Raw genomic sequence first — 25,662 nt, forward strand, 5'->3', positions numbered from 1 at the left:
TGTATGTAAAAACGTTAATAATAACAGGTTTAGAAAAAAGACCAGTTCAAGTTTTTACATGATAGATGATTTTACATCATGTAAAAAAGTGATCATTATATGTTAAAACATCAGTTTTCAATAAATTCACACGATAATGATTGCATTTTTACATGAACGTAAACAGTGAACTCATAATGATAAAAGGTTGTGAAAAATGACACCACGCTTTAACATGATAATTATGTTTTTACATCATGTAAAAAAGATTGTTAAACCAATTTTTTTGATAAATTCAGATGATAATCGCAATTTTACATGGTTGTAAATACGTGAACTCATGTAAAAATGTGATCATTATGTGAATTTATCTAAAAATGATGTTTTAACATAATAATCGTTTTTACATGATGTAAAGCATAATTATGTAAACACATGAATTTTACATCATTCATTTTCCATGTAAACATTTGTACATTCATGTAAAAAAGTGATCATTATCATGTAAAAACGTCATTTTTAGATAAATTCACATGATAATGATCGCATTTTTACATGATGTAAAAATTTGTTAAAACTTCTCATTTTTCTCAACCTGTTGAGTTCACAATTTGATATTCATGTAAAAATGCAATTATCATGTGAATTCATCTAAATGTTTTAACATGATAATGATCAAAGCGATCATGATCATTTTTCTCAACCTGTTATTATGTCAAAACGTTATCAGGTTTTCATATTTTATGTGCATAACACGTTTTTAGATGATAACACGAGTTTGCATGTGAAAATGATTTCTCATGATAAGGTTTTACATGATAATCATCAAATTTTTACACATTGTTTATCATGTTTTTTTTTTACATAATTTATTGTTACATATTTTTAAAAACGGATGTTTTTACATCATGTAAAAAGTGACTGTTATCATGTTAAAACATTTTTCGACAAATTCACATGATAATGATCGCATTTTAAAAAATTATGTTACATATTATGTTTTTACATCATATAAAAATAATATAATAAATAAAAATTTGATCATTGTCATGTTAAAACAATTTTTAGATAAAGTCACATTTGCATGAATGTAAAAATGAACTCATAATTATAACAGGTTGAGAAAAATGAGACCAAACATAAAAAAGTGAACTCATGTAAAAATCATTTTTACATAATTGTTTTTACATTAATGTAAAAATGTGATCATTATCATGTGAATCTATCGAAAAATTATGTTTTAACATGATAATGATCACTTTTTTTACATGATGTAAAAACATAACTATCATGTAAAAACGTGAACTGATCTCATTTTTCTCAACCTGCTGTCATTATGTGAAAGCGTGTTATCAAGTTTTCATGTTTTTACATTTATGTACGTAACACGTTTTTACGTGATAGCACGAGTTTACATGATGATGTTTTACATGGTAACAATCACGTTTTAACATGATGGTATCATAAACACATGATAATTATCATGTAAAATAGAATTGTCTTATTATGTGAAAGTGTGATCATGATCTATTTTCACCTTTTTACATGAAATTTTTACATATGGCATTTAACATGACGGTATCATGAGCATATCATGTAAAATCGTGATAGCATGTAAAAACATAATTTTCATGTAAAACATCATGAGAAAACATTTTATCATAAGTTTTCACATTTTTAGATAAATTTACATGATATTGATAGCATTTTTGCATGATTAGATGTTTTAACATGTTAATTGTCACATTTTTATTTGATGAAAAATCACAATTATCATGTAAAAATGTGAAACTGTTCTCTTTTTTTTTTTTTCCACGTGCGTGTCAGCAATACGCTTCCCTACAAATGAGCTTCTGTAGGCAGAAAATAAACTTTGCTGTTAGCTGCTAATTCATATTTTACCTGCATGAGCGGTGGAAGACAATATCTGAAAAATGATTTTCACTCAGCACTAATAAATCTTTACTGTAGCAGCAGAAGTTTCAAAATACACGAGGGGTGACTTCTTCCTGGTATGCATGTTGTAGCGCCCCCTTAAGACTTTAGAGTGTCATGACAGGTGAAAAAAATGATTTTGTTGATATCCAGTTTGATTTCTATGTATTACAACACTCAATATTCTCATGATTAACGCCTTCCCTGCCATTGACGGCAATAGACGTCCAATCCATTTGAATTGATGGGGCAGGAAGAGATCGCGTTTCCCGGTTAAAATGGATTGGACCTCATAGCATCGTCAATGGCACTGAAACCTGATTGACAGAGCCTAATGACATCATCAATGTTGTACCACATGATAGGCTCCTACGCATTGTCTAAAACAACCTATTTTGATTAGAACCAACCAAAAGCCGGCACACAAGCAAACTTAAACATAACAGATTTTGTCATGTTACGCATGCGCTTTCACTCATCCACTTGACTAAACAGCGCCCACTAGTGGCCCGGCATGCACATGGCAGTGATCAGTTGCATTAAAAAAAAAAAAAAAAAATTTATCCATTTTTCAACATGTGTATGAGTCTTTTGGGTGAAATGTCAGCAATTGTAAATGTCAGTCCAAGGCCATGTCCATAGGATTAGCTGCCAGTGATGGAGCAATCCTGTTAAAAATTAAAAAAAAAAAAAAAATTAGGACCACTTAAAAGAAAATATAACGCTAACTTCTGGGCAATTTCTTTCAGCCAATCTCAGAAGGAAAAAAAAATTTGTAATTTCTCCAGATGGTTTCGTGCACTGCAATCCAAGTTAAAATTCAAGGAATTTAAGACTTACCTAAAAAAAAACTGAATGTCTTTTTGAGATAAGTAATTTTAAGACTTTTAAGAACTTCAAGTGGGTTGGCTGTATATCACCATCATTAGCACTGAAACATGATCATTCAATTCCAGAACCAAGGGCGTAAGTTTGTATAGGGATGGTAGGGACAAAACACTACCAACTTTTCAGGATGCTCTTTCTTTTAAACAACCTTATTTGCATTATATAATCCGTTCAGTTATATAGGTCATTTAAATTGTTTCCCCATATGTTGAAACGATAGAATTGACCCTACCGTTATAAGATGAATTATTTTCATTATGTTCAGACTCCAAAATTTTGTGCCGCTCCATTTTTCCCCCCTCAAACTCATGTTTGATTGGCTGATGACTTGACCCCCCCCCCACACACACACACACACACGCACACTCTCACAGTTCAGAATTATGTTGCATGTCGACATGCCCTCCTCCTGCCGCTTTGAAAAGGAGGATATTAGAAGTTTTTTTCGGCAAGCAGCCACTGTCAGTAATGGAAGTAATAGAGTTGACATTAAGATAAACTGTGTGAACTTGCTAACTTGAGTAGGAAGCTGCTTAGCTACAGTAGAAGTGTCCTCCTGTTAGAGGCGCACGATAATTATCGATCCGATAATTATCGGTCCGATAATAGGAATTATGACATCATCCCAATAAATGCAATAACAATATATTTTATCGGTCCTTTTAATAATATTTTTGGTGTCGGATTGGGATGTGTGCGTTTGTTTCTACTCCTGTTTTGTCAGTATGCAAAGTTTTATTACTGTTCTAGAGGCCGTATTTTTCCTTCACTGAGTTACGTATAAACCTTTCTATGGCAATTAGCAAATGTTTGCATTTTAAAGTGTTACAGTGGGGGGAACAAGTATTTGATACACTGCCGATTTTGCTGGTTTTCCCATTTGCAAAGCATGTAGAGGTCTGTAATTTTTATCATGTTCTCTTCAACTGTGAGCGACGAAATCTAATACAAAAAAACAGAAAAATCACGGTTTATAATTTTTAAATAATAAATGTGCATTTAATTGCATGAAATAAGTATTTGATACATCACAAAAATCGAATTTAATATTTGGTACAGAAACCTTTGTTTGCTATTACAGATACCAAACGTTTCCTGTAGTCCTTGACAAGGTTTGCACACACTGCAGGAGGGATTTTGGCCCACTCCTCCATGCAGATCTTCTCCAGAGCCTTCAGGTTTCGGGGCTGCTGCCAGGCAACACGGACTTTTAGCTCCCTCTATAGATTTTCTATTGGGTTCAGATCTGGTGACTGGCTAGGTCACTCCAGGACCTTAAGATGCTTCTTACGGAGCCACTCTTTAGTTGCCTTGGCTGTGTTTTGGGTCGTTGTCATCCTGGAAGACCCAGCCACGACCCATCTTCAGGGTTCTCACTGAAGGATGGAGGTTGTCAGCCAAGATCTGGCGATACATAGACCCATCCATCCTCCCCTCAATACGGTGTAGTCGTCCTGTACCCTTGGCAGAGAAGCAGCCCCAAAAAATGATGTTTCCTCCTCCATGTTTCACGGTTGGGATGGTGTTCTTGGGGTTGTACTCATCCTTCATTTTCCTCCAAACACGACGAGCCGAGTTTAGACCAAAAAGTTCCATTTTGGTCTCATCCGACCACATGACCTTCTCACACTGCTCCTCTGGATCATCCAGATGGTCAGTGGCAAACTTCAGACGTGTCTGGACATGCACTGGCTTCAGCAGCGGGACCTTGCGTGCGCTGTAGGATTTTAATCCATGACGGCGTAATGTGTTTCTGATGGTTTTCTTCGAGACTGTGGTTCCAGGTCTCTTCAGGTCATTGACCAGGTCCTGCCGTGTAGTTCTGGGCTGATCCCTCACCTTCCTCATGATCAGTGATGCCCCACGAGGTGAGATCTTGCATGGAGCCCCAGAACGAAGCAGATTGACTGTCAACTTGAACTTCTTCCATTTTCTAATAATCGCTCCAACAGTTGTTACCTTCTCACCGAGCTGCTTGCTCATTTTCCCGTAGCCCATACCAGCCTTGTGCAGGTCTATTATTTTATCCCTGATGTCCTTCCACAGCTCTTTGGTCTTGGCCATTGTGGAGAGGTTGGAGTTTGTTTGTTTGAGCATGTGAACAGGTGTCTTTTATACAGGTAACAAGTTCAAACAGGTGCAGCTACTTCTGGTAATGAGTGGAGAACAGGAGGGGTTCTTAAAAAAGAACTAAGAGCTGAAATATTTACTAGTTGGTAATGTATCAAAAACTTATTTCATGCAGTTAAATACAAATGTATTATTTAAAAGTTACACAATGTGATTTTCTGGATTTTTGTATTAGATTCCGTCCTTCACAGTTGAAGAGAATTTATGATACAAATTACAGACCTCTACATGGCTTGCAAGTGGGAAAACCAGCAAAATTGGCGGTGTATCAAATACTTGTTCCACTGTATGTTTACAAGTTATTGAGAGGCCTTTTGGTTATTGATAGGCTTGCTGTTCTATAATTGCCAGGCTAAGAAAGTTGTTTCATGGACCAAGACCACAAAAGTTTCTTCTCCCGTTGCACCAAATATTTTATCTGCTGACAAAGCACATACCTGTTGGGTTTATGTTTGTTTTAGATCAATGCTCATTGTTCAGGGGAACACATCGTCAACGATATTGACTGATTGATATACATTTAAAAAATTATATATATTATGGGTTATCACATCGGTATCGGCCTTGAGGAGCAGGAAGTTATCGGTTTCAAAAAATGGATATCGTGCATCCCTACCTCCTGTATGTGTTTTCCACTATGTTAACGATAATTAAACTGATATATAGTAAACTCTGCTCAGCTGTAAGAAATGTAGTGAACCAAGGTTTACACCCTTCTCCCCAGTTTTCATTTTTATTTTTCTTATGTGGTCTTAAAGCAGCCCAAAGGTGCTTTCATTTTTTGTTGCGTTTGGCTGTGCTTGCGGACAAAAACAGTAGTGTTAATCCTGACAGAAGGCTCCATTTTTACATATTTTTGTTATTCCATGACTAAGAACTTTTTTTTAACATATTTAATGTATTTAGTAAGACCATTTTGAGTGGTAGTAAGAAAAAAAAATTTTTTTTTGCATTCCTGGATAAGAGATGATTAACAAGTTTGTATTTCTTGTGTATGTTAATATAATTTGTGTTCACATAATGCAATTTAAATTTGATAATAAAATCCAGACATTTATCCTGGAAGTTTTCAAAATGTGTCTTTCGTACTTTTTGAAAACAAAGGGTAAATTGAATGGTGTATCACCACCTCCTTAAAACTGGAAAAAAAAAAAAAAAAAAAAAAAAAAAAAAAACAACCTTAAATTCCCTTGTTTGCATTGTAAATCTACTAGGAATAAGTGAAATGATCTACCAGTGCTTCAAGTAAATTTTACTCAAATTTCTTGAAATAAAAATTGCTAAATGAAAATAACACTTATTTGTAGAGATGTCCCGATGCCGATCGATCGGGTCCGATTACGTCATTTTCAAAGTATCGGAGTCGGCAAAAAAATATCGGACATGCTTTTTAAAAATATATATATATATTTTTTTTTTTAATTAAATCATTTTCTAATTGTATTTAACGTTACAGACATAATGTGTTACACTCTTCCAGAGTCTTTAGTTTAAGCTTCAGGTAGGGTTATCAAATTTATCGCGTTAACGGCGAGAATTAATATTTTTTAAATTTATCACGTTACAATATTTTACGCAATTAACGCATGCGCTGCACGACCCACTCACGCATTGTCGCATTCAATCTATAGTGGCACTGTTTTACCCATACAGTATATAGAGCTAAAAGGCAGCATAAAATGAGTAGAGTGAATTTTGGCAGCCTTTGGAGCCTTTTTTTAAATGGCTAAAGCCTTATAATCCCTCTCCCAACGATTAGAATAATCGTGGGAAGCAATGAGGTGGAAGAAAGGTAGTAGTTGATCTTTTTCTTAACACCCTATGTTATTTCACAACCCAGAGAAGATATATCAATTGGTACCACGACGCACAGTCATGGTTGCACTTCCCATCATGCATTTGGGCAGAAGTTAAATGGCTACAGTATCATTTACTGAAAGCTCAACAAAGACACTAGATGGCAATATTTAGTCACAATATACAAAGTCACATTTATCCTTTAGGAATTACAAGTCTTTCGATCCGTGGATCCCTCTCACAGAACGAATGTTAATAATGTAAATGCCATCTTGAGGATTTATTGTCATAATAAACAAATACAGTACTTATGTACTGTATGTTGAATGTATATAGTCGTCTGAGTTTTATTCATTTCTTTCTTAATGCATTGCCAAAATGTACTGTATATGATCGGGAAAAATTATCGGGAATGATTGGAATTGAATCGGGAGCAAAAAAAAAAAAAAGCAATCGGATCAGGAAATATCGGGATCAGCAGATACTCAAACTAAAACGATCGGGATCGGATCGGGAGCAAAAAAACATGATCGGAACAACCCTACTTATTTCAAACAAAAAGTTCGTATATTTAATCTTTAAAAAATCTTGTTTGTCAGAAATGTTCCTGATTCAAGAATAGATATTTTTAAAAACATTATTTGAAGGCATTTTTTTCTTGATTTAGGTGAAAAATGACCGACTTTTAGATGTATGGGCATAATAAGAACAAATGTAATATTTACTAAAACTAAGTGGAAGAATCTGACGCATTTAACTGTTAACTAGGCTTTAAAACTCAAAACAAGATGAAAAAAAATGTTCGACTAGATTTAAGAAAAATTATCAGATTAAGACATTATACTGTAAAAGTTGCAGTGTGAAAGTTAGTACAAATTAATACAGATTTATTTTGCATTAATCATTTAGCCTATCAATTAATTAGGTTCGTATTGGTGAGAAATGTAGCCCTGACCGCCGTTCACCCAAACTGTTTGGTCTTATTATTAGGGGTGTGACAAAATATCGAAATCCACACATTCAATGTCATTGATGTCCAATACATATATAACATACAGTGGTATGAAAAAGTATCTGAACCTTTTGGAATTTCTGACATATCTGCTTAAAATATTCATCAAATGTGATCTGACCTTTGTCAAAATCATACAGATGAAAATACAGTGTCTATTTAACTAAAACTACCCAAACATTTATAGGTTTTCATATTTTAATGAGGATACCATGCAAACAATGAGAGAAGGGGGAAAAATAAGTAAATGAACCATCTACCTAAGGAGACTTAAAGAGCAATTGAAACCTATTTTTACCAAACATTTTAAGTCATGGGCGAGCCCAATCACTGATGAGTTGTTTAATACTGCCCGGCCCACTATAAAACACACACCTGGTTAGAAATGTCTTGATGAGAAGCATTGTCTGATGTGCATTATGGCTCGGTCAAAAGAGCTGTCTGAAGACCTGCGATCAAGAATGGTTGATTTGTATAAAGCTGGGAAAGGATACAAAATCATCTCTAAAAGTCTGGATGTTCACCAATCGACAGTCAGAGAAGTTGTCTACAAATGGAGAGAGTTTTGCACTTTTGCTTCCCTCGCAAGGAGTGGCCGTTCACCAGAGATGACACCAAGAGTTCAGCGCAGAATACTCAGAGAGGTCAAAAAAAAAGAACCCTACTGGAGAATGTCTGCTAAAGACTTACAGAAATCCCTGGCACAGTTCAATATCTCTGTGCACACATCAACTCTATGTAAAACTATGGCCAAGAAAGGTGTTCATGGGAGGGCTCCATGAAGGAAGCCACTGCTGTCCAAAAAAACATAATTGCTCGTTTAATCTTCACAAAAAGGCACTTGGACCCTCCACAGACGTTTTGGCAAAATATTTTGTGGACTGATGAAACCAAAGTTGAATTGTTTGTGTTAGGTTTTGTGTTAGTTTCCTCCTAGTGTGTCCCCGTGATTGCCTATTAATTTCACCTGTTGTGCCTTCTCCTAGTTTATCTCTGAACTTGCATCCTCCTGTGCTCACCTGTTCCTCGTTGTCTCGTTACCCCTTGTCTGCGTGTGTGTATATAAGCTCCCAGTTTCTTTTCATTCCTTGTTGCGTCATTGTCAATGTCTGTCTACGCGCATGTCCACGTTCATGTCAGCATTTTTTCCCAGTTCCTCGTGTTCCTCGTCCTGCTTTTGAAGTAAGTTGATTTGTTAGACTGACTTTGTTAAGACTTTTTGGATTCCCCGGTCATTTTGTTGATACTTTGTTTTTTGTTGGCATTGATTAAAACGTTTTTGTACCGTCTACCTGCCTCGCCTCACTTTCCCTGCATTTGGGTCCAACACCTCCTGCCTGACCCGCACTACCTGACAGTTTGGGAGTAACACACAACTTCATGTGTGGAGGAAAAATGGAACAGCTCACCAACATCAACCCCTCATCCCCACCGTGAAGCATGGTGGAGGTTATCATCATGATTTGGGGCCGTTTTGCTACCTCAGGGCCTGGACAACTTGCAATCATTAATGGAAGAATGACTTAAAAAGTTAAAAAAGAGGATGAATGTTGCAACAAGACAATGATCCAAAACACAAAGGCCAATCAACTTCAGAATGGTTTCAGAAGAACAAAACACACATTCTGGAGTGGTCAAGTCAAAGTCCAGACTTGAACCCCTTAGAGAGAATATGCATTACCAAAAAAGTGATTCATGCAAGACATTCCAAGTATCTGACTAAACTACAGCAGTTTTGTAGAGAAGCCTGAGCCAAGATTAGTCCTGATCGATGTGCCAGACTGATCTGCAGCTAGAGGAAGCATCTGGTTGAAATTATTGCTGCCAAAGGGAGGGAGGGGGGGGGGGGGGGTCACAAAATATTAAATGTAATGGTTCACTTACTTGTTTTTCCCCCTTCTGTCATTGTTTGTATACTATCCTCATTAAAATATGAAAACCTATCAATGTTTGGGTGGTTTTAGTTAAAGCAAACAGTTTTTTCATCTGTGTCATTTTGACAAAGATCAGGTCACATTAGATGGTGATTTTATGCAAAAATGTGAGAAATTTCAAAGAGTTCAGATTAGTGCTGCAACGATTAATCGATTAACTCCAGTATTCGATTACAAAAAAATATTCGAATTCAGTTTTGTTGCTTCGAGTATTCAATAAAAGTGGCGTTGTAATGGTTTATTTTGAAAGTGTTTGCATTTAGATTTATTGATTAGGGTGGATACACTGCCCTCTGGTCTGCCTCTGTTCACATGGCTGAATTCAACTGCTCCCTGTTAAGACAAACGTAAGGTAACGTTTTTTAATGCATTCAAAATGTAGTTTATGGGTATATTTAGCCATTTTTGTGGGAATATGTGCCTGAACCATTTGTTAAGACCGTTGTAAAAAAAAAAAAAAAACAACTTTAGCATTATATAGCATTTAAGCTAGCGGACTTTTTCTATGTAAGTTAGCCAAATGTTATTGTGTTGTACATAGATCCTCATTTTTTAAATTATAATAATTATATATATATATATAATAATAATAATTATACCGTTTGAGGCTCAGCTGAGGTATTTTAATTTTTCATGTTCCCTATCCGATTCCTCGATTATTCGAACTAACTAGTCCATCGATTAATCGACTACTAAAATATTCGATAGCTGCAGCCCTAGTTCAGATACTTTTTCATACCACTGTATAATATATACGTTTCAGTGACATTCAAGGCGATGGACGTCCAATCCATTTTGAGTTTGTTTGTTTTTTTTTGTAAAAATTAAACAAACAATTAAACAGTAAACAAAATTTAAAGAAATATATTAATATATTTATAATATTAATATATATAAATATTTTTTTTACTTAGGAAAAAAAATTAAAAATTAAAAGGGAACCAAGTTCTTTAAAAAATAAATTTGAGAATATTTACCTGTAACTCATTTCATGCTATTGAACTAGGATGGCTGGAATTGAATGACCATGTTTGATGGACATGGCCTCTGACAGGGAATGAGTCAAACCACGGCCTGTGAGTTTAACATCTAATTGGACAACTTCCATTCACCGTTTTCAAATTAAAATCATTAATACAGGCTGCCATGTGGCATTTCAAAAATGCTCAAATGTTACTGACCACAATAAAAAGCTAAAAAAGTGCTATAGTGTTTGTTAAAGAAAAAAAAAAAAGCACGTGTGACGCTTTGATAATGGCAATGTTTCTACATGGTTTAAAGCTTCGAAGTTCTCAGCAAAAGAAACGCTCTGTCGTCACGGAGACAATGCGGCGATGAAGAGTGGATGTGCTAGCCTCCTGGCTTTTTGCATAAAATGTAAATCGTCGTCACCCAAAAAAAAAAAAAAAAAGGTTGAAAGAAGATTCTTGCCCTTTTTTTCCTGCTCGTTCGGGTTGGCGTTTCCATCGTCATGGCGTTGGTTGTTTGGTGCTGAACAGTGAAGGGGAGGAGTGTTGCACAGGAGTTCCACCAGCAGGGGGCGCCGCAGGCTACGAGCCCTCCCGCTCTGTGCAGTCCTCGTCGTCGTCCTCCCGCTGGCCGTCCTCGTCCCGACCCTCTGTGGCTCTCCGCGGGCTCCTGGCTGGCTCCTCGCCGTTCAGAGTGGGACTTCGCGAGGTTTGGAGAAGCTTCTCCTCCAGCTCGTGCAGTGACGGCTCTTTGTACATGCACACTGAGATAAAAAAAAAAATCAATCAAATCAACCCTTTACAACAGGGGTTTTCAAACTTTTTCTTCTGGGGGGCGCGTTCAGAAAAATCGAAGGATGCAACATAGACTCCACCATCAGTTGACAAGACAGCTCCCACAGATATTGGGCCACGCCTTCCGATAGGGGGCCGACCCAGGCAGAACGTTGAGTTGGCTTTCACTCTGATAAACTCTATCACACGCTGCGTTCTAACCAAGGGTGGCTGGAATTTCTTGCCGGAACTCCATGACATGAACGTCGCCAGGGAGCCAGAATTTTTTTTTAAGTTGCTCTCGGGGTTCATCAAACCTCCTAAACCACTAAAATGCAGATAAAACTGCTTTTGTCACAGTTAGTCCTCGTGGTGGGAATCTTTGGGTACCTAACGATTCGATTCCGATTCAGAGGCTACGATTTAATTATAAATCGAATATTGATGCCCCCACCCCACTCCACAGCTATTTAGCTGCTTTTAGTGTTTCGTACATTAGTTACAAAAATTGTATAAAAATCCTCTCAGGCTTAAATAAACGACGATTTCAGTTAACAGTTCAAAACAGTAGATAAAATACTGATGTCCCCATTCTGTCTCAGCAGCTTTAAACTAATTTCAATGAATTTAATGTTGCGAATCAACCGTTATAGTTGTTAAAATTGCTCCTGTTATTCCATAATTTCCCTTTTGTCTACTTTTGACATGTGAAAGTTTTAAAACTGTTTTAAAGATCGATTCAAGTCAAGATTTTGCCGATTTCAGAGTATTTTAGATAAAAAAATAATTAGGTTCGCTTGGAAGGTTCGCTACAACGGCCTTCCGGGGAAGTCTACTGCTTTAAGATGGCGGCTATTTACTAATGCCAGCAAGTCTGTCATTTTGCATCTAGTTTTCTATAAATGTGCTGCTAATGCCGCCGAGTGTCATTTTGCATATAGTTCTTTATACATGTGATATCTACCGTAGCATTATGTGGACATAGTTTGTAAAGGCTGTCGGCAGCAGTCAGGTATTATTGTTGTTTTATCTAGCGCGGCATGAGTTGAGCCAGAGCCGTGAGTTGGGCATTGTCATTACCCCGGTAATGACAAGCATGACGTTTACTCTCGGAACGATCCTCATTGCGTCCCGAAGACCACAATGACTGTGTTTTAGTTCCGCTTTACTTGACATATTTCAATAATCAGAATTTGGATGTTTGTGTATCGTTCTCGACTCTTCCACGGCCGAATCGCGAATAATTTAAGAATCGGAAATTTTGCACACTTCTATTTATTCCTATAACACATACAAACAAGAAAATGCTTTTCATTCAAAAATGTATTTTTTTCAATGATTTGCAAAATAAAGGTCAACAAAAGCAGCAGTAACTTCAGCCTCCATCTCCTAATTTTCCCCTCACATTTCCTAATTGCAAAACCTAAATTTCAACTATTTAAGATCATTGGATGTACTTTAAAATTGAAGCTAATGCAAATGTTTACTTTTCATTTTTTATTGAAGTAAGATATAAGTCAAACTTCCTCCAGTACAATCAGTATGTAAATTTAGTAAATCAAATTAGCCCTATCTGCATAATAAAGTCCGCTAGCTTAGATGCTACGAATGCTAACGAATTAACATTTCTCTCAAAGCAAATCGCTAAACAAAACTAAACAAACAGTGTTTCCAAACCTAACCACAAATGCCTACACCGACATACATCAACTGAAACAATTTATAGCCTCATGTGATGTGGGCTGAACCAGAGCGTAGCTGTCCCTTAGCCATGTCAGACATGTCTGCTTCTCAGTCATAAAAGGTAAAGAGTTCAGCCACACCCAACGCCGCCACCACAGGGCCTCATTTCACAAAATGCAATACTTTAAACAAAGCATCACACATAGAGTTTTGACAGTTACAGTCATATTTTCGGGATTAAAGCACCGTATGCCGGAACAGTGTTCTGGCTCGGAAAGTCATGGCGGAACGGTGTTCCGGGCCATTCCAGCCCACTTTGACCCCTAGTTCTTAGGTGGAAACCAGACCAAGGTTTTTCTGTATACAAGCAGGCAGGAGTGTCTCAAGAGTGAATTAGTCGAGGAATCAAGGTAATTATTAGATAAATTAGCACCATGCATGCACTTTGAAACGTTCTGTAAAAAAATCAATAAATAAAACTAGTATCTTTGGCTTCAAATATCTACGTAAAATGAATGATAGCTGCCCATTTTTTGCTTTTAACCAAGAATCTAGACAATTTTACATTTATATCTAGAGAAATTCCGCGATTGAAGCATTTATTTTCAAGAATTTTCAACTTAAAAAGCTCTGTTTTGTGACGGCCGCCATGTTGGATTAAATAATACCGTAACTTTTGCTTGAAATATTTACGTAAAATAAACCATAACTGCCCGTTTGCTTTTAACCCAGAATCTAGACTGTTTTACGTTTATATCTATAGCAATTCCGCGATTTAAGCATTTATTTACAAGAATTTTCAACTAAAAAAGCTCTTTGTTTCGTGATGGCCGCCATGTTGGATTAAAAAATACCGTAACTTTTGCTTGAAATATTTACGAAAAATGCACCATAACTGCCCGTTTGCTTTTAACCAAGAATCTAGACTGTTTTACCTAAATATCTATAGAAATTTCGCGATTTAAGCATTTATTTACAAGAATTTTCAACTAAAAAAGCTCTTTGTTTCGTGACGGCTGCCATGTTGGATTACACAATACTTTAACTTTTGCCTGAAATATTTACGTAAAATGAACCATAACTGAACATAACTGCTTTTAACCAAGAATGTAAGCTGTTTTACGTTCATATCTATAGAAATTCCGCGATTTAAGCATTTATTTACAATAATTCTCAACTTACAAAGCTTTTTGTTTCGTCACGGCCGCCATGTTGGATTAAAAAATACCGTAACTTTTGCTTGAAATATTTACGTAAAATGAACCATAACCGCCCGTTTGCTTTTAACCAAAAATCTAGACGGTTTTACGTTCATATCTATAGAAATTCCGCGATTTAAGCTTTTATTTACAAGAATTTTCAACTTAAAAAGCTCTTTGTTTTTTGACGGTCGCCAAGTTGGATTTTGTATTGCTATACGTGACATTTAAGTTGCTATTTCAGGCAAAAACTAACATGTTTAAATATTGCTATTGATCCTGAAAATATAGGTGATTATCTCTGAATTTGGTCATTTTCGTGCATCTAGCGTAAAATCTGAGAATTTTATAGCCATTTTAAGTTTTTTTATACTTATATAAAAAATCATTAATCAGGATTTTATTATGGAACGACTTTGAATTTTTTAATGCTGCTGTTCATGGAGACTCATATATGCCTAAGGTAGGTGCCTGTTTTGGTTTTAGGTCACTAGCAGCTTCGGTTTTGAAAATATTTATCTTTTAAATTTTTTAAAACAGGCCCCCTACGGCTCGGCCCCGTTTCCCGTGTCCTGTCAAGTATTATGAAGTCTATACTACAGTCAAGAGAAGAGGCAAGGTCAGAAGGATGAAGAGGACAAGGGAGTCGACAGGTATTTTTAAATGAGAGTCATGGGAGCCGGGATGAAGAGAGGGGAGGGCTGAGCGACGGGAGTGGCGAAAGCGGACACGGAGCTCGACGTCCCCCCTCGCAACATCAAATGTGACACCGGATCTCTGGAAGCGAACCCACGACGACCTCGCTAAGTCAACGGCATGACTTGGGAATTCACCTAAGCACAACTTTCATTAGATTAAGCGACGCTTTGTCGATTATAGGGGTTACAAATACTACCGTTTTGGAAGTCGGACGAGTGTCTGAGGCCTTTGTCTTCTGTCTCTGTCCCATGAGACGTTTCATTCCATTTCCGTTATTACAGCTAAAATAGTTCAACCTTTCTGCAGAATGTTAAATGTCTAAATTGGGTCAGTGAAGATACCTTCAATGGGTCTGGGAACAAAGTGAGAACAGGGTTTGGTTTTCTTCACGCGGTTGCCCTTCATGATGACACCGTCCTTGTTGAGGCCTAAGAACCAAGCCCGACCTGACTCGTGCTGCCGGTACAGGGTGGACGAGTAGATGACGTAGTAGTTCTCAAACACGGACTCCTTGAACTTACACTCAGCAGTGAAGATGTCCTGATTAAAACACACACATGTAGTATATATTAACTTTTTCAGTTCCATTGAGTATGAAACACACCCAACCATGTGGCTGTTTTCATCCTTCTACTGTGGATTTAACCCTTTAACACCTAAGCCTATTTTGGCCGAATTTGCATGCATTTGAGGTTGCCTTTATATTTCAAAGAAAAAATTGTTTACAATGGCCAAGTTGGGTCCCTTTTTTCTGGACACCTTGAACTTCATGTCCAACCTGTTGTTTTCTTCACTGACCAATTTTAATCCACATTTTGGACCCAAAAAGACAAAAAAAATCCCAAAATCTTTTTTCAAAATTTGTAATGTTGACATCCCACTGACAACCAAACATGCTCGACCAACCGTTTTGAAGCTTGATCATATTTATTCAACTTGTTAGGATAAACATTCAATAGAAAAAAAATAAGATTGAATATTTTTATGTTTGACAATTCAACACAAACAGCAGGTATGGTCATAGGCGTTTTTTGGCCTTTACACATACTATGGTCAAAACAGGTTATATACAGTGCAAAATAGTGAGAAAAAATATATATATATATCATCTAACACAAAAAGGGTTTGGAGGATATCTCTTTGTGAAGTTAGGTGTTGTACCCATCACCTTATCAAAAGTATATACCTACATGCAATCAAGCTTCTCGAACACACATCTACATAAAAATTGAAAAGATTAAAGTAAAGAAAAAATATATATAACATTGAAAAGAACTATTTTTAAAAATATTGACAAGTAGTTCAGTTCAATTCAAAATTTTCAGGCATGCGACCCAATAAAGTTTTTTTTTTTTTTTTTGCGCACTCAATAGAGCTTGAACAGGTCACGGAGCTGCGTCACACACAACGTCACAAAGCCTACTCTTTCGCCGTTTGCGCGCTGCCGTCACTTCTATTCGCCGAGACGCCGACTCATGCAAAGAAAAAGACAACAAATACGGCTCATCTTCTTCCTTGAGTTAATGAAATAATGCATTAGCTTGCGCTAAATGTATTCATTCTGCACGTTCCAAAGTCGCTCGCTCAAACCAAGCGGCCGTTGCTTGCGTCGCATGCCTCCCTTTCGTTAGTTGGCGCCTCGTTCGGAAATTTATTAAAAATGATCACATTCGGTTCGTCCTTCTTGACAGCAGAACGGCTCTTGGGATATGTAGTCTTTTGTGCTGCTTTCGGTTTTGAAAAAGGACAAGAAATGATGGAAATATGGAGATAGATACATGGTCCATTTTAATGCATATTTATGAGTGCAGTAAAACTATGCACCTCAAATGACATTATCTCCCGTTTTTCTTAGTCAATTGACTTGAAATAAAAACTGGTGTGGACATCAACTTCCGCACTTTCAAATGAGACCAACCAGCGGCACGTGGGAGACGTAATTACAGCGTGACGAAGCTTCAAAGACGATATGCATAAACGCGTCGCTGCCGACACGTTCGGTGTTAAAGGGTTAAATGACTTTGTCACTAATAGGAAGCGAATGTCACTTTGGCCTTCCCAGTTCAAATGGATTGGACATACACTGCTGGTCAAAAGTATTGGCACCCCTGCTGTCAGATTATTCTCAATTGCTCCCAGAAAATGACTGCAATTACAAATGCTTTGGTCGTAATATATTCATTTATTTTGCTTACAATGAAAAAACACAAAAGAGAATGAAAAAAAAAAATGAAATCATTATCATTTTACACCAAACTCCAAAAATGGGCAGGTCAAAAGTATTGGCACCTTCAGCCTAATACTTGGTAGCACAACCTTTAGACAAAATAACTGCAAACAACCGCTTCCGGTATCCATCAATGAGTTTCTAACAATGGTCTACTGGAATTTTAGGCCATTCTTCTTTGGCCAACTGCTCCAGGTCTCTGAGATTTGATGGGTGCCTTCTCCAAACTGCCATTTTCAGATGCCTCCACAAGATGTTCTATGGGATTCAGGTCTGGACTTATTGCTGGCCACTTTAGAAGTCTCCAGTGCTTTCTCTCAAATCATTTTCTAGTGCTTTTTGAAGTGTGTTTTGGGTCATTGTACTGCTGGAAGACCCATGACCTCTGAAGGAGACCCAGCTTTCTCACACTGGGCCCTACATTATGCTGCAAAATTTGTTGGTAGTCTTCAGACTTCATAATGCCATGCACACGGTCAAGCAGTCCAGTGCCAGAGGAAGCAAAGCAACCCCAAAACATCACGGAACCTCCACCATGTTTGACTCTGGGGACCTTGTTCTTTCCTTGAAGGCCTTGTATTTTTTTCCTGTAAACTCTATGTTGATGCCTTTTCCCAAAAATTTTTTCTCTTGTCTCAACTGACCAGAGAACATTCTTCCAAAACGTTTTGGGCTTTCTCAGGTTAAGTTTTGGCAAATTCCAGCCTGGCTTTTTATGTCTCAGGGTTAGAAGTGAGGTTTTCCTGGGCATCCTACCATAGAATCCATTTTCATTCAGACGCCGACGGATAGTACGTGTTGACACTGTTGTACCCTCGGACTGCGGGACAGCTTGAACTTGATTGGTGTTAGCTGAGGTTCTGTATCCACCATCCGCACAATCTTTTGTTGAAATCTCTCGTCAATTTTTCTTTTCTGTCCACGTCTAGGGAGGTTAGCCACAGTGCCATAGGATTTACACTTATTGATGGCACTGCGCACGGTAGACACGGGAACATTAAGGTCTTTGGATATGGACTTGTGGGCTTGAGATTGCCCATGCTTCCTCACAATTTTCCTTCTCAAGTCCTCAGACAGTTATTTAGTCTTCTTTCTTTTCTCCATGCTCAATGTGGTACACACAAGGAGAGAAGACATACGTTAAATCAGCTTTGATCCATTTTAACTGGCTGCAGGAGTGATTTGGTTATTGCCACTAACTGTTATGTGCCACGGGTAAGTAACAGGTGCTGTGGCGTGGGCGTGGGGTTGGTGGTGCGTCCCCTATTGCCATCCCTGAAGGCCGGTTGATGGGTGCGCGGGTGGCCCGGAGGACCCCAATGGATCCCAGGGGAGGGGGGTCGATGGCACCTTTGCTGGGCTGCGCTGAAACCCCCCAACTACAAAAACTACAAAATATATAGTTTTTTAAATAAATAAAAAACTGAATTTTACGGATTTTGTTTCATGCTTTTTCTCAGCTTCTTATATTTGAAATAAATGAACAAATAATGTAAATGAGTTTTAAAATATATTTTAAATTTTTTAATTTTAAAATATATTTTTTATATGAAAAAAATAAAAACTAATACTATGTACTGGCTATGTACCGTAATTTATGGACTATAAGCCGTTACTTTTTTCCCTCATTTTGAATCCTGCGGCTTATAGTCCAGTGCGGCTTATTTGTTCATATATTTGGGTTAATAGATAACACTGACAACGGCGTCATAAGACTGTAAGACAGTCATAATTATGACATGACATTATCATAGGCATTACTGAATGCTTATGTCATTAGGTGTCATCTGGCAAATTATGTCACTAACTCCATTTATGTCCAGCTTGGATCTTTTACATCCATTTAAAAGTGGGATAATTTGCCGGATAACGCTAAAGGACATCTGTTATAAGCATTCATGAATTCTCATGACAATGCCTTGTCATAATTATGATTGTCTAACAACAGTCTTATGACACCACTGTCAAATAAAGTGTTACCAAATACCATAACTTGCAATCAATGAAACAAGTGGAACAGTAATTGAAGAAATAATTAGCACAGAACATGAATTTTGATTGTTATTTACATCTGTAGCGTCACAATGCATGCTAGGAGGCACGTTGGATGACAACAGTGTTGACAGCAGGTGGCAGCAGAGGTTTACTGCCTCCCACAAGGGAGCAATGATGGCCAATTGAAGCTTCTTGAAACAATGAAGCTTTGCAGCCAATTGGTTCAAAGCTTCATGGTGGTTCATTTGGTCTTATGACAGTCACATGATGCCGCTGTCAAATAAAAGTGTTACCAGTTATTATATTTTGGTGTAAATATCCCATAATACAGTGAGGACAGCTGGGGCTTATAGTCTAATGTGGTTTATCTATGAACAAATGCTGTTTTCGTGCCAAATTTGGTGGGTGGCGGCTTATAGTCAGGTGCGCCTTATAGTGCGAAAATTACGGTATATATTTTCCTTTTGGGTTTTATTTTAAAGGGAAAAAATAAAAAATAAAAAAGAATATTTGCTGGCTTTCCCATCTATTTTAAATTCAATGAGAATCTTTATCGTTTCCCCTTTTTTAAATTTAAAAAAAAAAGTTTTTTTTTTTTTTCTTAAAGTGATCCTCTGATTTAAATATATGTAGGCTCTAATAAACCACAATTGTTCTCTTGCACTAAAATATGTTGTTAGAAACACATAAAATGTTAAATCAATGGCAATATTTTATAAAATTTAGTCCATATTTTGACCGTTAGTTGGCGCCATGGTTTGCGGGCTCGCAGTGATGACGTCATTGGCATCTTTCCGAATGTGTAGCGTGTTCAACAATTGCTTATTGCTGCCTAAACTCGCGAAGTAAAATGCCACGATGTGCTGCTTTTGGATGCAATTTCCAGTCAAATGGAAAAAAGGGGAGTGAAGTGAGTGGTCAAGGTGGAATTATTATTTTTAGTGAATAAATGTGCATAAGTGGAAGCTTCTCCCCCTTTTTGGTCCCTGTAGGCATGTATCCTACCCACCACGCGTTACAACTGGCGCCCGAACATTTTTCCTGGATCCTCAGTCAAGTAAGGGTCCCATCGCGTCTGCAATAATGGTTTTGGATCTGTCCATTTATTTTTATTCGTCGGTCCCACAGCGGCTTTTCGGATCAGTCTATTTTGTGGAATCGACGGCCTAATCGCGGCTGCGATATTGCCATGGGAATGGTCTAATTCCTGGATCTTCAAGTGATTAAAAAACGCGGATTTGGATTAGTATTGCGGTCTTTTTTGTTGACTATTCTTCGTGGGAGTTTTCCCCAAATCATACTAAATAATTAAAGCACTATAGCACGCTACAGTGACGACAGTGACACTGAAGTGGACCTTACAACAATGTTGGAGTTCGTCAGGGAATGCGTGTTTGCGCACTGCTGAGCTCCCAAGTGAAGAGTGGTCAAGGTGGAAATATTATTTTTTGTGAATAAATGTGCATAAGTGGAAGCTTCTCCCCTTTCTGGTACTTTTATACACGTATCCTAGCTACCACGCGTTACAATGTACAAGACCTGGATTACACAAGGTGTGCTCTTTGGCCTGTACTGTATGTAAAGCACACGACAGCTCTGGATGCTAACAATCTACATAATTATATTGGGAAAACGTTTGAAAATGCAATATGCTTACCTTGAATATCTGCTAATAAAACCAGAGTTCCCGAAACCGAACAGCATACACTCTCGCTCCCAACCGGACTTCCCAACAGGACTCTCTCGCATCACCAGTTTTGCCCAACTTTTGTCTTATCAGGTATTTGCTGCACGCATTTTTCCCTGAAGCTCGTCTTGTGAACGACCGACAGTGCTGTCCTGCTCTTCACTTTTCAGATCTGGTTCAAATAGGAAGGGTAGAACTGACGACATGTTGGGAAAGCTAATGAGTGACAAGCTAAAATTTCGGCATTCTGGGCCAGTGACGTCACGCACTGCGACGGAACAAGAATGGCGACCTATCACTTAAAATAATTTTACAAACTTTATTAAAACAAAAACATTAAGAGGGGTTTTAATATCAATTTATTATAACTCATACTAACATTTATGTTTTAAGAATTACTTGTCTTAAAAATAGAGGATCCCTTTAAATTGTGTAAATAAAAAATGCTATCAATGGCAGGCAATGATTTAACAATTTAGAGACAATGATTACCTAAATGTCAAAATCGTCGTCTCTGAGCCAGTTAAAAGTAAATATTCTTGATTTGTGTAGTCGTCAATAAAAGTAGAGATACAGTATAGTAACTTTACTAAAAATGTAGATTTTGGCTCAAATTCGCATTTCCAGTTAAAATGTTAAGCCCAGAGTAATATAACTGTAAATAACATGATTTAGATAAAAGCCGATTAGTCGACTAATCAGAAAAATAATCAATGGTAAGTCGAAATTCAAAATTAAAGTTAAATCAAAAAATAAGCGACTTAGCAGCAGTGAACTGTATTTAATTTTTCAGACGTTTTGAGCATACGCAAAGGCAACACAACATCTCTCGCACCACTCAGTCAGCAAAGAATGACATTTTAAAGTTTCATGCGAGCAGAAGGATGAATAATGCATAACGCAGCATCATGAGCTCCGCCGAGAAAGCTCTTGCAATGAGGAAGTCCGATCCAGTTGAAAATGGAATGATCGTCTTTCAGAGTAGGGCTACCACAAATGATTATTTGATAGTTGACGAATCAGAAATTATTTTGTCAACTGATTGGCTACATGGAGTTTACTGTTATACTACTCTTGGATTTACATTTTAGCTTGAGAGCAATGCGATGCTCGAATAAAAGTTGGATGATAAATATTTTGGAAGAACAGTACAGTATATCATTGTTTACTAAGCAAAAGAAGATGTTTTTAAAGAGCTCATTTATACTCATTAAAAAGATATTTTTATAATAGCTATAGCATTAATGTATTTACGTTTTTTCTCTCTCCTGTTTGTAATTCTTTTAATGTAAATGAGAATGAATAGTAAGCTTTACAAAATTTAAAAAAAAATGCAAAAGGCGAACATTTTTTTCCTTGTTCGTTTTTCATTCAAAATATTTGAAAAAAAATACATGAAATAAAAGTGTTTATTCCTTTTTTTAAATGAGAAAAAGTACATTAAAAAATCTACTTTCAACAAGGACTCTAGAAATGACAGCACATTTACATTTTTTCCGCTTTTTATTTTTCATATAAAAATAAAACAAATTTAGGAAATAAATAAAAAGTTAATATTTATAATCCCTACCTTTTATACAGTGGGGCAAATAAGTATTTAGTCAACCACAAATTGTGCATGTTCTCCTACTTGAAAAGATTAGGAATGCCTGTAATTGTCAACATGGGTAAACCTCAACCATGAGAGACAGAATGTGAAAAAAAAAACTGAAAATAACATTGTTTGATTTTTAAAGAATTTATTTCCAAATTAGAGTGGAAAATAAGTATTTGGTCACCTACAAAGAAGCAATATTTCTGGCTGTCAAAGAGGTCTAACTTCTTCTAACGAGGTCTAATTAGGTCTAACGAGGCTCCACTCGTTACCTGTATTAATGGCACCTGTTTTAGCTCATTATCGGTATAAAAGACACCTGTCCACAGTCTCAGTCAGTCACACTCCAAACTCCACTATGGCCAAGACCAAAGAGCTGTCAAAGGACACCAGAGACCTGCACCAGGCTGGGAAGACTGAATCTGCAATAGGTAAAACACTTGGTGTAAAGAAATCAACTGTGGGAGCAATTATTACAAAATGGAAGACATACAAGACCACTGATAATCTCCCTCGATCTGGGGCTCCATGAAAGATCTCACCCCGTGGCGTCAAAATGATGACAAGAACGGTGAGTAAAAATCCCAGAACCACACGGGGAGACCCAGTGAATGACCTACAGAGAGCTGGGACCACAGTAACAAAGGCTACTATCAGTAACACAATGCGCCGCCAGGGACTCAAATCCTGCACTGCCAGACGTGTCCCCTGCTGAAGAAAGTACACGTCCAGGCCGGTCTGCGGTTCACTAGAGAGCATTTGGATGATCCAGAAGAGGACTGGGAGAATGTGTTATGGTCAGATGAAACCAAAATAGAACTTTTTGGTAGAAACACAGGTTCTCGTGATTGGAGGAGAAAGAATACTAAATTGCATCCGAAGAACACCATACCCTCTGTGAAGCATGGGGGTGGAAACATAATGCTTTGGGGCTGTTTTTCTGCATAGGGACCAGGACGACTGATCTGTGTAAAGGAAAGAATGAATAGGGCCATGTATCAAGAGATTTTGAGTGAGAATCTCCTTCCATCCGCAAGGGCATTGAAGATGAGACGTGGCTGGGTCTTTCAGCATGACAATGATCCCAAACACACATCCAGGGCAACAAAGGAGTTTCTTCATAAGAAGCATTTCAAGGTCCTGGAGTAGCCTAGCCAGTCTCCGGATCTCAACCCCATAGAAAATCTGTGGAGGGAGTTGAAGTCCGTGTTGCCCAACGACAGCCCCAAAACATCACTGCTCTAGAGGAGATCTGCATGGATGAAGGGGCCAAAATACCAGCAACAGTGTGTGAAAAGCTTGTGAAGAGTTACAGAAAACGTTTGGCCTCCGTTATTGCCATCAAAGGGTACATAACAAAGTACTGAGATGAACTTTTGGTATTGACCAAATACTTATTTTCCACCATGATTTGCAAATAAATTGTTTAAAAATCAAACAATGTGATTTTCTGTTTTTTTTCCTCATTCTGTCTCTCATGGTTGAGGTTTACCCATGTTGACAATTACAGGCCTCTCTAATATTTTCAAGTGGGAGAACTTGCACAATTAGTGGTTGACTAAATACTTATTTGCCCCACTGTATATATTTTTCGCCTTCTCTCTCTTTTTCTCTCCTTTCAAGTTCGGGTCCTCTACCAGAGGCCTGGGAGCTTGAGGGTTCTCCGCAGGATCGTAGCTGTCCCGAGGATGGCGCTCTTCTGAACGGAGATGTCGGATGTTGTTCCTGGTATCTGTTGGAGTCATGCACCTAGCTTGGGCGTTACTGCCCCTTGTGTCCTGATCACTACTGGCACCACTGTTGCCTTCACCCTCCACATTTTCTCCAACTCTTCCTTCAACCCTTGATATTTCTCCAGCTTTTGTGTTCTTTTTTTTCCCCTGTTTTTGCTATCGCTTGGGATTGCGACATCTATCACTACTGCCGTCTTCTGATGTTTATCCACCACCATTATGTCAGGCTGGTTGGCCATTACCAGTTTGTCTGTCTGGATCTGGAAGTCCCATAAGATCTTGGTTCGGTTGTTCTCGACCACCTTTGGAGGTGTCGCCCACCTTGACTCCGGAGTCTCCAGTCCACACTCGGCACAGATGTTCCTGTACACTATGCCTGCTACCTGGTTGTGTCGTTCCATGTATGACTTGTCTGCCAGCATATTACACCCTGCTGTGATGTGCTGCACTGTCTCAGGGGCCTCTTTGCATAGCCTGCACCTGGGGTCCTGTCTGGTGTGATAGACCCCGGCCTCTATTGAGCTTACGTTTAGGGCCTGTTCTTGTGCTGCCATGATCAGTGCCTCCATGCTGTCTTTCAGTCCGGCCTTTTCCAGCCACTGGTATGTTTTCCCCATGTTAGCTACCCCCTAAATTTGTCAGTGGTACATACCATGCTGGGGCTTGTCCTTCCATGATATTTCCTCAGGGTCCTCCTCCTTACTGGGCTTCTGTTGCCTGAGGCATTCACCGAGCAGGTCATTACTGGGGGCCATTTTCATGATGTACTCTTGGAGGTACTAGTTTCCTCCTAGATAGTGGCTCTGATGCTCACTAGTCCTCGGCCTCCCTTTTTCCACTTTGTGTAAAGCCTTAGGATGCTGGACTTAGCGTGAAACCCTCCGTGCATTGTAAGGAGCTTCCTTGTCTTGATGTCAGTAGCCTGCATCTCTTCCAGCGGCCAGGATACGATGCAAGCAGGGTATCCGATTACTGGTAGGGCATAGCTGTTAATCGCCTGGATCTTATTCTTGCCATTCAGCTGCCTCTTGAGGACCTGCCTCACCCTCTGTCAGTATTTGGTAGTGGCAGACCTCCTAGTAGCTTCCTCATGGTTCCCATTTGTCTGCGGGATCCCCAGGTATTTGTAGCTGTCCTGCACATCTGATAACTATCGCTTACCGTATTTTTCGGACTATAAGTTGCAGTTTTTTTCATAGTTTGGCTGGAGGTGCGACTTATACTCAGGAGTGACTTATGTGTGAAATTATTAACACATTATGATATCATTTCACATGTCATTTTGGTGTTTTGGAGTGACACAGATGCTTTGGTAAACTTGTTAGCATGTTCTTTATGCTATAGTTATCTGAATAACTAAATAGCTATGGCCACGTTCGCGTTCTGCCTTTGGCAATGTGTGTTCAATTGTATATTTGAATTTTTTAT

The 25,662-nt window shown here is 38.0% G+C and overlaps 1 protein-coding gene across 3 annotated transcripts in view; it reads right to left on the reverse strand.

The window, feature by feature from the left end:
- Window positions 1-1,116: 1,116 nt before the first annotated feature.
- Window positions 1,117-25,662, reverse strand: part of LOC130911170 (fibroblast growth factor 12-like) — an 84,553-nt gene continuing 60,007 nt past the window's right edge. For 2 of the 3 annotated variants that reach the window (XM_057828957.1, XM_057828955.1), the window contains exons 4-5: window positions 15,340-15,538; window positions 9,734-11,407 (exon numbers count right to left, since the gene is read on the reverse strand). In XM_057828957.1, coding sequence (XP_057684940.1) covers window positions 11,226-11,407; window positions 15,340-15,538 — 381 coding nt within the window. In that variant the 3' untranslated portion in view covers window positions 9,734-11,225. Of the gene's footprint in view, window positions 2,583-9,733; window positions 11,408-15,339; window positions 15,539-25,662 lie in introns of those variants that run through there. The other variant, XM_057828956.1, reaches the window with a different exon arrangement.

This window comes from Corythoichthys intestinalis, unplaced genomic scaffold, assembly GCF_030265065.1.
Source record: "Corythoichthys intestinalis isolate RoL2023-P3 unplaced genomic scaffold, ASM3026506v1 HiC_scaffold_23, whole genome shotgun sequence".
NCBI classification, from domain to species: domain Eukaryota; kingdom Metazoa; phylum Chordata; class Actinopteri; order Syngnathiformes; family Syngnathidae; genus Corythoichthys; species Corythoichthys intestinalis.